The 14,464-nt window shown below is 40.4% G+C and overlaps 1 protein-coding gene across 13 annotated transcripts in view; it reads right to left on the reverse strand.

The window, feature by feature from the left end:
* Positions 1-14,464, reverse strand: part of ZBTB21 (zinc finger and BTB domain containing 21) — a 23,367-nt gene continuing 8,903 nt past the window's right edge. For 10 of the 13 annotated variants that reach the window (XM_009202209.4, XM_031665763.1, XM_021935489.2 and 7 more), the window contains one exon: positions 1-7,304. In XM_009202209.4, the coding sequence (XP_009200473.2) occupies positions 4,091-7,291 (3,201 nt within the window). In that variant the 5' untranslated portion in view covers positions 7,292-7,304 and the 3' untranslated portion in view covers positions 1-4,090. The remainder of the gene's footprint in view (positions 7,305-14,464) is intronic. The other 3 variants (XM_009202211.4, XM_031665765.1, XM_021935492.2) reach the window with 1 other exon arrangement.

Here is a 14,464-nt window from a genome sequence, read left to right on the forward strand (position 1 = left end):
TCAAAGCAAAATACAGTACAAATTTATTGACTCCAATCATTCTTAGTCAACATTTAAGCAAAGTAAACAGACAAAAGAATTGAATACAAATAAGCAATGGATTAACATTAGATAGAAATCCTACTTTACCATGAATTTTCAGTTCGAAAAAGCTTATTCCTAAGTAAAACTGAAAAATGACTTACTCTGCTAAGGCATATGACAAAATATACAGAATTATAAAACCATTCATTTTTTTTTCTTTTAACCATAAGCATATATTCAACGGAAAACTTGAAATAGCCTTGGACTAATGTTCTGAAAATTAGTTATAACTGAGTATAATTGTGTGAAAAATCCGGACAGCACTAACAAATGATGAAAGAGCACTGAATTCTGTTATTTTAAAGATCTACAGTAAAATGCTTTGGTTCCCAAAAGACTGTCTCTAAAAGGAATTTTTTAAAACACCTGACATTGTAACTCATTTTTTCTCCTCCAGAATCTAAACACTGACTTTGTCTTCCCCCGAGTCACATGGGAATGCCATAAGCTGGAGTACCTGCTGAGATGCACTGAAAGAGCATATTAAAAATTACAAAAATTAAACTTCTTAAAGTGCTAAAACCACAAAAAGCCATAAATGAAAACCTATTTTTTAAAACTTAAAGTTTAGTAGTCAGTGTTAAAGAACACTTTTAAAATGTGTTAGCATTATTTAAATCAATAATGTATTTCACAATTATTGCAGAAACATCACTGAGACATCGTAAATTGACAAACTGACTTGTAATCCAGTTAGATAAAATTTATACAGAAATCTATTTGGAATTATACCTAATTACTTTTTACTAAGAAATTTCAAATAATTTTACTTCTTAAAGTTCCAGATTACAGTTGTATACACGCACGCATGCACGTGTGTACAAACCCAATTTGAGGCAACAAAGGCCAACTTTAGATCTGTTAATTCTCACATCTCTCCCTCACCTTGATCAGACAGTTGGCTTTGTAGATGCAGCCACACTGCACCTCCGTGAACAGACACATTTTATTCCTGTTTCACAGCAGCTACTCTCATTAGCACCATGGGACTACATACGGATTCAAACGGTCACTAATTAAGTGCTGGGGCATATTTTTACTGGCAAGGCTATAAACATTCCATTCCAAACCAGAATACCAAGAACATCACATATCTCCCCACAAATGTAAAGAACATCACTGTTGAATTGTTAGTTGTATATTCTGGTAAAATTATAAATGCATACTAACTAGTTTTAAAGGTGAATATTCTACAAATCTTCAAATATTACTGTTAAAATGCACAATATTTGTTACCTCCATTGCTTACTTTGAGTGATAAAAACACGTTTTATGTTACTCCCTCCTTCTCCCACATAAAGAAAATGATTCAATATCAAGTTCTCAGATTAACAAAGAATATATTAAAACATTTTACATTCTTTCCACAACTGCATAAAAAAGCAGGCATCCTGCATACTTACATGGAATAAAGAGCTTTCTACATTTTCAAAATTAATTACAATCCTAAAAGATATTTACATGAATATCTTCACTAGCTAATGAGTTGCAACAATTTAAGACCAACTTGTTTTACACCAAGTATTTGCCTACTGGCTGAGATAAACATTCTTAAAAAACTTTACTGAATAAAGTAATTAACATATCTTTCATTATTTTACTTCTTAACATTTAAAATAGTTACATGAGTGGAAGCATATTTTTTTTGACCACCAAAATAAACTCTTTCAGCCTAATGCTTTTAAAGTACAGTATAAAAAGTAATAGAAAAACCAGAACGGCATTATAAATGTTTTTGGTTCAAAATTTTATTTGAAATCTTATATTCCTTGCCTAGACAAAAATGTGAAGACAAAACACCAGTCATTTTTAAAATCTAACAGATATGCAGAACCTATGTTTAGATCAAAAATATTTTTTTTCTTTTTTTTAACTGATTAACAATATTATTTTTTAAAAATCTTCAAAAATGTAGCATAAAGTTTCAAGTCCTGGGATACTGAATTTATAATGCCAAGATACTCTGTATCATGGAATTATCACCAATAGATACTCTAATGGCCATGTAGGTGATGATCACTCAGGGAAACTGTCTTCTTCTGAAGTGACAGCTACTAAGATGGTCAGAGTAAGAAATACCACATTATACGGGGAATGAATTCAATGTACAATAATCCATCCTGATGTTTCATGTAAAGCCATATGCTTTAGTTTTATCCTTAAAATGCATAGATTTCTTTAGGAAAACAAAGATGGCAAGAATCAATAACTGCAATTTATTTTCCCTTCTCCATCAAATTTAAGAAAGAATAGGAAGTAACTACTAAAATGTGGAATTTTGGAGTTTTTTCAAGTGAAAGAATACAAGGCAAAATTTCAAATATAATATCTATAATGTACAAAGTCAATCAGTATTTTATAAAAATGTCTGGTTCAATAAAAAAATGAGAATTCTCTTTCCTCCCAGTGGGATGGAATGTTGGCAATAAGACTGATGGGTACGGAGTTATTTTCTGCTACAGCACAAATTTAAAGTTATTTCTTAATGATAGTAGTTGACTTTTAAAAAAATTTTGAAAGAATACCTTGTAACACAACCTAGAGTCTAAATTGGCATTACTTTCTTAAAAGGATTTTATAGTTTCATTTTTTTTAAATACATCTAATTCCCACCCCTACAAGTAAAAATTTTCCCTTTTGAAACACCACACTGAACTTTGGATATCCTATTGAAAGGCTTTCAATTACAAATTATACATAGTATTCTCTGAAAAGCCCAAAACCCACAGACCAAAATAAGTAGCGAAAACTAATTTTGGACCACTGATAGTGCTTTAATATCTATTTCTGAAATATCAAGCAATGATGTAGAGAATGGCCTTGCTGATTTTAACCACCAGACCACCAAAAAATTCTAACAGAAACTGTCACAAAAGAGAGGCAGGAAAATGTATATGTTGTATATATCGTTCTTGAAAAGCATGTTCAAACTGCAGTGAGATGTTTCTCCTCTGCTCTGAATTATCTAGAAGTAAATGGTAATTTAGAATTTTAGATCAGCTGTGCTAACTCTTGAGTATCTGGGATCTATTTAAATATATGTCCCGACCTTATTTTTTAGACTAATGTTAAAATCAAAATTAGTGCCATATGGTTAGCTTTGTTTTTGGTCCTAACTACACTCAGATTTTCAATTTGTGACAGCATAAATCAGAGGAAATGAAACATCTGCAGTCCTTCAAATGCTGGTCTGAATTTAGACTGTGGTGCAGTGTACATGTAACATGGTACAAGTTTTTATCACAATGTCTATCACTACTGAAACCCTTATAAACTGACTGTAGGGGACTTCCATAAATTGCGTTCATTTCCCAGGTCTTCCTTAGAGTTTATCGTTTATTATATTGACTGAAAGCAAGTTTTTGTTAGTTTATAAAGATCTAAGTGTTACTATTGCTGATTTAAATTTCTCACAATTGTCATACAAAAAGTTCTACATGACCACAAAATACCAAATATTTATTTTTATCAAGTGTCAGGATAACTTATCAAAGTTGAGATTTATCTTTTATTGCTAAAGTAGTCTAAGATATAAATCAATACAGAAAACTACTCCACTTCTTCCTGATATATTTCGGACTTAAGAACATGGTTAAGATTTAACTAGAACTCAAGTGTCTAAAATAATCAAAAGAAGGAATACTTTGATAGTATTCCACTAATTACAAATCAGTAAAAAACCAAAAACCTCAATTAAATGATTATATTGACACCATGGAATGAGGAACCATGCACACAATCAAGACTAATCCAATTTCAACATTAACGAAATCAAACCATCTTGTTCTTGTAAGGTCCAGAATCACAATATTTTAAAAGGTGTATTTCTAAAGTTGATTAAGGACTTTACTAAGTAATTATCAATTTGTCTCAAACTTAATTTCAAGCGTAACAATCTCCAACCTTTATTATTCTTGTTTAAAAAATATTTTGTTTCTTATGACACATTTCACAATTCCGGTTGAAATCTGGGGACTGCCTCCCATAGGTAAAAAGTGTTGGTCTTTCAATTGTGTGTTTGTTCGTGACTCCAAAGACTAAATGCAGTCTTGAATGTCCTGTGGCAAAGTTTACACATAAACTGTCTTTTAAATGTGATTGCTGAAAGGGGTGGGGCATGGTAAAAAAGGGTGTCTGATTCTTGGGGCACGAACAGTTTTTCTGTGGCTGGAGTTGGGTTTTCGGACAGGCCTGTGGGGCTGTCAGGCTCCAGAGGCTGGATCTTGGGCAGTGGCGGTGGCGGTGGCAGAGGTGGTGGAGAGGGAGAGTTTGTGGGAACAGGACACACCTCAGATTCCTTATGTGCCGATTCCTCTGAAGCCTGAGACATGTGCGACTGGAAGTGACTCCAGAGTCGAAAATTAGTGCGAAAAGCTTTGTTGCACACGTGACAAATAAATGGTTTCACAGAGCACAGAAGCTCCTGGTGACGCTCCAGCTGCTTGTGCACTGTGAACATCTTCCCACACTTCTCGCAGGGCCACAGGCTGGCTTCTTTGCTAGGACCCGCTTCTTTGGGGGCTGTGCTGGCCTCGGGTGCCTCTTCCTCAGCCTCCTCCACAGGCTCCTCTTTGACTTGGATTTTCAGTTGCTTGGAAAGACTAAGATCTTCAGGGAGACAAGAGGAATCTTCCGAGTCGAAGTTAACTTGTTCTGAAGAATCACTGAACACGTTATCATCTTTTGTGGTGACGATGTGGTTTACTTTATTGGGCTCAGGGTGGGACTGGGGCCTTGAAGAACCAGTTACATCACCATTGTGGTCCAAAACGGGCAAAGAAAAGTTTTCGGTGGGTGCCATGTTGTTCTGATTATGGACTTCAACCTGGTGCCGCCAGATGCTGAAAGAGGACTTGAAGGTGCGCATGCACTCGAGGCAGGTCAGCTTCTTATACTCACACTTGCTCTCGTGTTCTTGCTTCAGCTCGGGCGAGAAAAACCTGAGGCTGCAGTAAGGGCAGACGGCCGCGTTCCGGCACAGCCGCTCGTGGCTTCCTTGCTCTAGGAGAGAAGAGAGCTTAGCATTACAGAGACGGCACTGGTAAACCTCCTTGTTTTCTACTGGACTTGCAAGAGGAGCATGCTCTTTTGGTTTAGCAACTTTATTTACTCCAAGGGGTTTTTCTCCTGGATGCATTTTTATGTGCTGCTTAAATTGAGAGAGAAAGCGGTACGCTTTTCCGCAGTAAGTACAAATGTAAGCTCCTTTGGCTCGAGATCTCAAGTTCCTCTTGATGACTTGCTGTGCTTGGGAGCTACTCTGTCCCTGAAAACCAGGCTTGCCGCGCCTTAACTTAATGATCAGGGCCTTCTTAATTTCTCTCTCTCTCACTATGTCAATCAGCTTTCTTTGGAATTTTTCATCCAAAACAGCATGTGAACTAGAGGCTGGTGATGGGTTCTTCACTATGCCGTGTTGGGTCTGACAGTGTGTCCACACTTTGAAGTTGGTGTGAAACCTCTTGTGACAGATGTCACAAGCGTAGGGCTTTTCTGGGTTATGGTACATGTTAACATGACGGTGAAGACCTGCTGTTGATCTAAAGATCTTAAGGCAATGTTTGCATTTAAATTTTTTGTTTGGTCTCGTCCCCTCCAACTCACCAAATTCGTCTTTATTCAAATCAGAATCTGGAAAATCTGCATCAAGGATAGTAGGGCTTGAGCCTTCCTCAAAATTATCTTCTGACACAGGAGACCCATGCTCATTCACCTTTAACTTCTTAAACGGCAATCTTCGGTCCGCTTGGAACCTCCTTTTTGCTGGGAGTCTGCTCATGTCTTTTTGGTCATCTTCTGTTTTCAGAGACAGGTCTCTCGTGACCGACGAAGATGAGGCAGCTGCTGTTGCTGCCGCATCTCCCACAGTGACGCGGATGATGTCCGAGGGGTCCGACAGCGGGCTGCTGGGCTCGGTCTTTATGCGCACCTCAGTCACAGGGGAGGCTCCCTCCCTGTCTGTTGACTGAGAAGCACTAAAGGACCTGAGGCGATGCGGTTGTAGCACTTGAGGCCTGTCATCTTGGGCTGTTTTTTCACTACAATCTTTTAAAGATGACTTTTGAGATAAAGCACACAACATATTCCCTGGTGCATCACTGGACACCGAAGATGATCCCTGGGAAGATTTCAAATCTATGGAAGGTGAATAGACAGGAACCTGGCTATCCATCGACAAAGACCGTCTGAGGAGACTCTTAACAAGTGGGCCACTCCTGTCAATGCTTTGGTTTCCAGAACCAGATCCACTGGATGGGATCACTAAGCCTAACTTTGAATAATACAACAAGTTTCTATCTTCACCTTGACCATTTCCTTTGTTAGTTTCTTTTAATACATAGGGAGTCTCTGATGAGCTACAAAGAGACAAAACAGGTGGCCGTGGTCTCTTCAAAGCCAGCTCTAGAGCTTTTCCTTTTGGAAGCTGACCACTCACACCTGGTTTATCATCCATAGCTTCTCTGTCTTGCAGAGGCTTTGAAGGCAATACTGCATTTCTTTTCACCAAACTAATTCTATTAGGATCATCCAAAGATCCAGAATGCTCAAGAGACTTTGCATATCCCACAGAACTATCTTTCGGCCAACTCTTTTCAGTTAATGACAAACTATGAAGCGGTTCAATTGGTTTTGGGACATGTGGCTTATTGGTATTAGCCTTGACTGCAATGCTAGGAGAGGGCCGGGAAGTATGGCTTACATCAGGTTGATTTTGACTAACAGTTTTTCCTTGTGCTTCGTTTCTACTTTGACAAACAATGACACTTCTCTTTTGAGAACTGTTTTCATCATCTTCTACAAACACTTTTTTTCTATTAGGACACGTTGGAAAGGGGGCTTGAGGTGTTTTAGAAACGATGTTTGTCAGAAAGGAAATCCCAAGACTATAGCCAAGTTCTTGCACAGCAGCAAGGCTGCTCTTCTCAACAAATAGAGAGGAAGAATAAATGTAGTTTAAAACATTATCAAAAGCATCTGGCTCACAGAAGTCAAGCTGAAATACAGCTTGTGACTCATTTTCCTTATTTGTGAATAAACTCTGAAAGTATTCGCTGCTGGCAGCCAAGACGTTTTTATGAGCTCGGAACTTTTGGTCTCCAACAATCAGCAGCACATCGCACAGCTGTCCTTTGAGACGCTCCTCATTCAGGGCACTTAGGAGAGAAATGGCGTGTGCGGGGTTGATGTAATGCAGTAATCCCTCCATGGCTTGAGTTTATCTAAAAGACAAAACGTAAAATTACTACAGATATTGCAGTGAAAAGTTCCCTTGGAATGAAGGGCTCCTCAAGAGCAGGGAACATCAGCTGTCTTTGCAAAGGTACCAATATTTAGCAGACCGTAGGCTGACAGAAGCTTTATGAATGAACAATCTTATTTAAATAATGGTGAAAATGTAAAATAAGTCTTGTGGTTTAAGTAGGTCCTCATTAAAACAGAAGAATTGCAGGAACTGTAACATAGGCATTTGTATACCATCAAAAAGGCTGCCAGAACTTGGCAGGTGGATATGGAAGCAATATTTGAAAATAAAAGTTTATTATTTAGGGTCCTTATCCATTTGATGCTTGGCACTATTCCTTATCAATTCAGAAAACAAGTATGAATTATCAAAACCCCTGAAGTCTATAATTTTGACAGAAAATCAGCTTTATTACTACATATACTTAAACATAATGTGAACTGTTAACAATTGGTTGCAAAGCAGGTCTTGTGAGACCCTTATTTTTTATTCTGAGATAGGGTATCTCTCTGTCACCCAGGCTGGAGTGCAGTGGCACCATGATGGCTCACTGCAGCCTCAACCTCCTGGGCTCAAGCAATCCTCCCACTCAGCCTCCTGAGTAGCTGGGACCACAAGCATATGCCACCTCGCCAGGTGATACGGTTTGGTGGTGTCCCCACCCAAATCTCCTTTTGAATTGTAACTCCCACAATTCCCACATGTCGTGGGAGGGACCCAGTGGGAAGTAACTGAATCATGGTTTCTTTTCTCTTTCTCATGCTCTTCTCATGACAGCACAAGTTCTCTCTTCCCTGCTGCCATGTGAGATGTGACTTGCTCCTCCTTGCCTTCCACCATGATTATAAGGCCTCCCCAACCACGTGGAACTGTGAGTCCACTGAACCTCTTTTTCTTGTAAGTTACCCAGTCTTGGGTATGTCTTTATTAGAAGTGTGAAAATGGACTAATACAGTAAATTGATACCAATAGACTGGGGCACTGCTGAAAAGATACCCAAAAATGTGGAAGCAACTTTGGAACCGGGTAACAGGCAGAGGCTGGAGCAGTTCAGAGGACTCAGAAGAAGACAGGAAAATGAGGGAAAGTCTGGAACTCCCTAGAGACTTGCTGAATGGCTTTGACCATAATGCTGATAATGATATGGACAATGAAATCCAGGCTGAGGTGGTCTCAGATGGAGATGAGGAATTTGTGGGGAACTGAAGCTAAGGTGACTCTTGTTATGTTTTAGCAAAGAGACTGGTGGCATTTTGCCCCTGCCCTAGAGATCTATGGACCTTTTAAATTGAGAGAGATTATTCAGGGTATCTGGCAGAAGGAATTTCTAAGCAGCAAAGCATTCAAGAGGTGACTCAGGTGCTGTTAGAGGCATTCAGTTTTATAGGGAAGTAGAGAATAAAAGTTTGGAGAAGTTGCCACCTAACAGTAAAAAGAAAAGAAAATCCCATTTTCTGAGGAGAAATTCAAACTGGCTGCAGGAATTTGCCTAAGTAACGAGGAGCCGAATGTTAATCACCAAGACAATGGGGAAAATGTCTCTAGGACATGCCAGAGACCTTTGCAGCAGCCCCTCCCATCACAGGCCCAGAGGTCTAGGAGGAAAAAATGGTTTTGTGGGCCAGGCCCAGGGACCCCTTTCTGTGTGCAGCCTAGGAACTTGGTGCCCTGTGTCCCAGGTGCTCTAGCCGTGGCTGAAAGGGGCCAAGGTACAGCTTGGGCCATGGCTTCAGATGGTGCAAGCTCCAAGCATTGACAGTTTCCATGTGGACACCTGTATGTCCAGGAAGAAGTTTGCTGCAGGGCTGTGTCCCTTCCATGAGGGACAGGGCCCTCATGGAGAAACTTCTGCTAGGGCAATGCAGAAGGGAAATGTGGGGTTGAAGCCCCCAGATAGAGTCCCCACTGGGGCACTGCCTAGTGGAGCTGTGAGAAGAGGGCCACCATCCTCCAGAACCCAGAATGGTAGATACACCGACAGCTGGCACTATGTGCCTGCAAAACCCATCGACACTCAATGCCAGCCCATAAAAGCAGCCAGGAGCGGGGGCTATACCCTGCAAAGTCACAGGGGCGGAGCGGCCCAAGACCATGGGAGCTCACCTCTTACATCAGCTTGACCTGGATGTGAGACACAGAGTCCAAGATCATTTTGGGGCTTTGAAATTTGACTGCCCTGCTGGATTTTGGCCTTGCATGGGGCCTGTAAGCCTCTTTGTTTTGGCCAATTTATCCCATTTGGAACGGCTGTAGTTACCCAATTCCTGTACCCCCACTGTATCTGGGAAGTAACTAACTTGTTTTTGACTTTGCAGGCTCATAGGTGGAAGGGACTTGCTTTGTCTCAGATGAGACTTTGGTCTGTGGACTTTTGAGTTAATGCTGAAATTAGTTAAGACTTTGGGGGACTGTTGGGAATGCATGATTGGTTTTGAAATGTGAAGACATGAGATTCAGGAGGGGCCAGGATGGAATGATATATTTTGGCTGTGTCCCCAGTAAAATCTCATTTTGAACTGTAGCTCCCACAATTCCTCACATCTGGGAGGGACCCAGTGGGAAGCAACTGAATCATGGGGGCAGGTCTTTCTTATGCTGTTCTTGAGATAATGAATAAATCTCAGGAGAGCTGATGGTTTTATAAAGAGACGTTCCCCTGCACAAGTTCTCTCTTCCCTGCCACCATGTGAGATGTGCCCGGCACTCACCTTCTGCCATAATTACACGGCTTCCCCACGTGGAACTGTGAGTTCACTGAACCTCTTTTTGTTAGTTACCCAGCCTCAGGTATGTCTTTATTAGCATTATGAAAATGGACTAATTACACCCGGGTAATTTTTTTTATTTTATTTAGAAATGGGGCCTCACTATGTCGCTCAGGCTGGTCTCCAACTTGTGGGCTCAAGAGATCCTCCCACTTCAGCCTCCCCAAGTGTTGGGATTATACGCATGAGCCACTGAGCTTGGCCAAGAGACCTTTAAAAATAGGTAAGAATTTGGAAAGAGAAAAATTATTTGCTAATTACTAATGAAAGTGTTTATGCCGGGCACAGTGGCTCACACTTGTAATCCCAGCACTTTGGGAGGCCAAAGCGGGCACGTCACTTGAGGTCAGGAGTTCGAGACAAGCCCGGCCAACATGGTGAAACCCCATCTCTACTGAAAATACAAAAATTAGCCAGGGATGGAGGCATGCGCCTGTAATCCCAGCTACTCAGGAGACTGAAGCATGAGAATCACTTAAGCCTGGAGGTGGAGGTTGTAGTGAGCCAAGACTGCGCCACTGCACTCCAGCCTGGGTGACAGAGCAGGACGCTGTCTAAAAAAAAAAAAAAAAAAAAAAAGATTGTAAGTGTTAAAGAATAAAAGAAGTTTGTTTTCTTTCTTAATGCTATTTGCCTTGCAATCTCATGAATACTATTTTCTTACCAAATCACATTTTCAACAATAGCACAAAGGAAACTTTAGCCCAGTTCTAAATTTAATTAAAGAGTTTAAACTGAGATTTCACTGAAATGCTCTTCAAATCTAAACATGAAAAGAGGAGGCCAAGTGGTAGAGTGCAAGCTCTGGTGCCAGACACTTGGGTTGAGATGCCAGCTCCTTGCAGGCTGGCTGATTGTCCTTGGGTGTTTCTGTTAGCCTCTCGGTGTGGCAGGTCCCTCACGTGAGATGGGAATGACAACTGTGCCCTCCTCTTGCAGGGTTGTTGCAAAGAGTTCATCTAAAGAAAACTCAACAAATGTGCACTTAACTTGCAGAAATTGCAGGATTAATAGGCATCTATTTGGTATCAAAGAAATAGGGCAGATTAACCCCACCACATTCTCGATGCAGACAAAGCCATTTCATGGGGAGACAATGCCTGACTCTGTGTATCTGACCCTTTATTTAGGCTTCTGTTCCTCTAACACCTCATCCTTTTCATTTTTTCTTTTAGACGGGGTATTGCTCTGTTGCCCAGGCTGGAGTGCAATGGCTCAATCTTGGCTCACTGTAACCTCTGCCTCCTGGGTTCAAGTGATTCTCCTGCCTCAGCCTCCTGAGTAGCTGGGATTACAGGCATGCCCCACAACGCCCAGCTAATTTTTGTATTTTTAGTATAGATGGGGTTTCACCATATTGGCTAGACTGGTCCCGAATTCCTGACCTCACGTGATCTGCCTGCCTCAGCCTTCCAAAGTGCTGGGATTACAGGCGTGAGCCAATGCACCTGGCACATTCCTTTCATTTTATAATGCCATATTTTCTTTCAAATATTGTTAAGACATTTATTTCTAAGATTAAATGTATCCCAAGTAACTAAGAATATTTGTGACGGTTTTATCTTTCTCTAGAGGGCAAACTGTAGATGAACCAAACTTGACCCCAGCACATTTGTACGTTCTCTTTTGGCCTTTGCTGGTTACCCCAGCCACCAGGCTCTTCAGAAGAGCCCAGAGTCTCCTAGGCTGTCAACCTGGGAGTGGCCACATGCAGTATACAATTCCTTCTGACTCCCTGATAAGATGCGACTCAATTTAACTGACTGCAACACAGGACTTTCTTCTAGAGATGATGCCTTTAGCCTGCCCACAAACAACTGCTTTGGTCAGACTGTACCAAGTTTCTGTCCATTCCCGCCTACCATCCTTTCAAAGTAAATGGTAAATTTTAATTCCTCTATTTTTTAAAAATTATTCTATTTGTGACTACTTGATAGAGATAATTTCCCTTCCTTTTTCTTCTGTTAGTCATTCAAATTTTCCTTATTCCTACCAGACGTTCTTTACATCTATCTGTATAAAGAAACCCTTATCATATTTTACAGAGGTCAGTAGAAAAAGACATAAGCTTATAATGTTACATGTATTACTCAGCTGGGTACTGAGGAGTTTTCAGCACTAATAATTTTTGACAAAGCTAGTTCAGATGTTGCCACAGGGAAAAGCTGTAACACAGAATTAACGATACAGAATTAAAGGCTTGGATAGTCTCTGTCAAAAGGGGTTCTTAAACTCAATTTGGTGGTTTAAAATTAGCATTTAAAAAATAAATGACTAGGACAGAGCAGAAAATATCAGAATGCATCAAATGTCATAAGGTTAATTACGAGCTTGAGAAACTTTTGTTTCTATTATATATATGTACATATTCACATAAGCAAGCATGGACTGGATTGAGATATAAAATGTATTCCTTCCTGTGGGTCAGTCAAAATATTTTGAGAGCCAGTGTTCTAGGCTAACCAACCTCTTTGAGCCTCAGTTTACCTTGCTATAAAATAAGGATAATGCAGCTACCACATAATGCTATTGTGGGAATTAAATAAGATAATAGTTGCTACCATTTATATAGCACCTAACTATACAGGAACCTACACTATAAAATGTACCAGGAACTTCTCATGTCATTCACTCATCAAAATGGGATCAGAGAAGGTATGAAGGAGGCGAGGGATGAGCCATGGAGATAAATGGAGGAAGAACATCACAACAAAAGGAGAAGCTAAGGCAACAGAAGGGCTGGAGCAGTGTGTGCTGGGAACCATGCAAGATGACATCTGAGAAGCAAGAAGAAGAAAGACTGTCAAGGGCTGGGAGACCTCCAGAAGAACTTTCTTTCTTACTATGGATGAAATGGACAGCCACTGAAGATTCTGAGCAGAGGAATGACAAAGACCTGAATTATGCTTCCAAAGGATTGCTCTGGCTCTGTTGTTGAGAGTAGACAACAGAGGGTAGGTTAGGATGGAAGCTGCGGGCCGGCTTGCAGTCCACTGTAATGACTCAGATGAGAGAGGATAGTGGCTGGGACTAGGGTGGTAGCAATGGAGGTAAAGGCAGAGTCATTAGGATTTCTAGTGGACAGACTGCAGGAGAAAACAGAAGGTGTGGAGTTAAGCACTCTGCCAAAATAACTGGAAGGGCATCCTTAGCAGAGACGAGGTTTGACAGAAAAAACAGGAGTTCTGATTTTTTTTAAGAATTCAGTTTTGATATCCTACATGTGAGCAGCAACCTGTTCATCAGTGTACCCTTTATGAGCCTCCATCTCTGCCTTACTGTCCCTACTTCCTTTCTTGTGCTTCCTGGGATCACTTCCCAAATAAACATCTACATCTGAATCTTTATCTTAGGGTCTACTTTTGGGGGAATCCAAACTAAGACACAAACAGAACTTGAAGCACAGGTAAAGGCTAACCACTTCAAACCTCCCTTCCAAGGGCTTGTCCTGGCCCTTTAGTGTGAAGACTAAACCAAGGGGAGTTTTTACATCCCTGGACCTGAAGCAAATGATATTCCACAGACTGTATGCATCCTGTTGCCAAAAAAGCAGTATTTGTGTCCCTGTTCTTTGTTTAGAAAGGTTTCCTTCTTTATGCATTATTCAAAGTATCACGATCCCTATTTCTGCTCTAAGTCACTGCTTCAAATTTCTTGGATCACAGACTTCTATATTCTTTGAATGAAAACATCTATGAACTAGGGGACAATAATAAAGTCACTCAGAGTTAAGTTGTAAGAGAAATACTCACTGTCCCTGAAAATTATTGGGGACTTAAAACTTAACTTTCCTATAACCTCCATTTAGAGCCATCACACCAGCCTGAAAAGTGCCTTGGGATGTCCAAATTCCTGATACACAACTGCAGGACCACTTTACAGAGTATTTACTTTCCATTCCATTCAGTAGAACAGTAACTAGGTACTTAATAACAGCTAAAATTTGGTGTTTATTCTGTCACATACACAAAAGTAAACACTTTTTATGTACTAACTCCATATTTACATCAACCACAGGAGGTAGGTACTATTATCCCCATTTTACAATGAGAAAACTAAGGCACAGAAGGTCAGGTAACATGCTCAACGTCATAGAGATAATAAGTAGCAGAGCAGGATTCGCATCAGCTGGCTTGGCTCCAGAGGCTAAGCTCTTAACCCCTACATGACACTGCCTCTAGTTTCCTCTTCCAATTCTCGTATCATCCTCTGAACTAGAGTGCCATCAATCCTTTTTACAAATGAGAAAACTGAGGCATTGAGAGGTCAAGTCATTTGCCTAAGGTTATCCAGACAGTTATAGACTTATGGCTAGCATCTGTCTAGGGTGTGCTAGAACCCTTCTGGACATGGAAGATACCAATTTAACAAG

Source organism: Papio anubis, chromosome 4 (genome assembly GCF_008728515.1).
Source record: "Papio anubis isolate 15944 chromosome 4, Panubis1.0, whole genome shotgun sequence".
Taxonomy (NCBI): domain Eukaryota; kingdom Metazoa; phylum Chordata; class Mammalia; order Primates; family Cercopithecidae; genus Papio; species Papio anubis.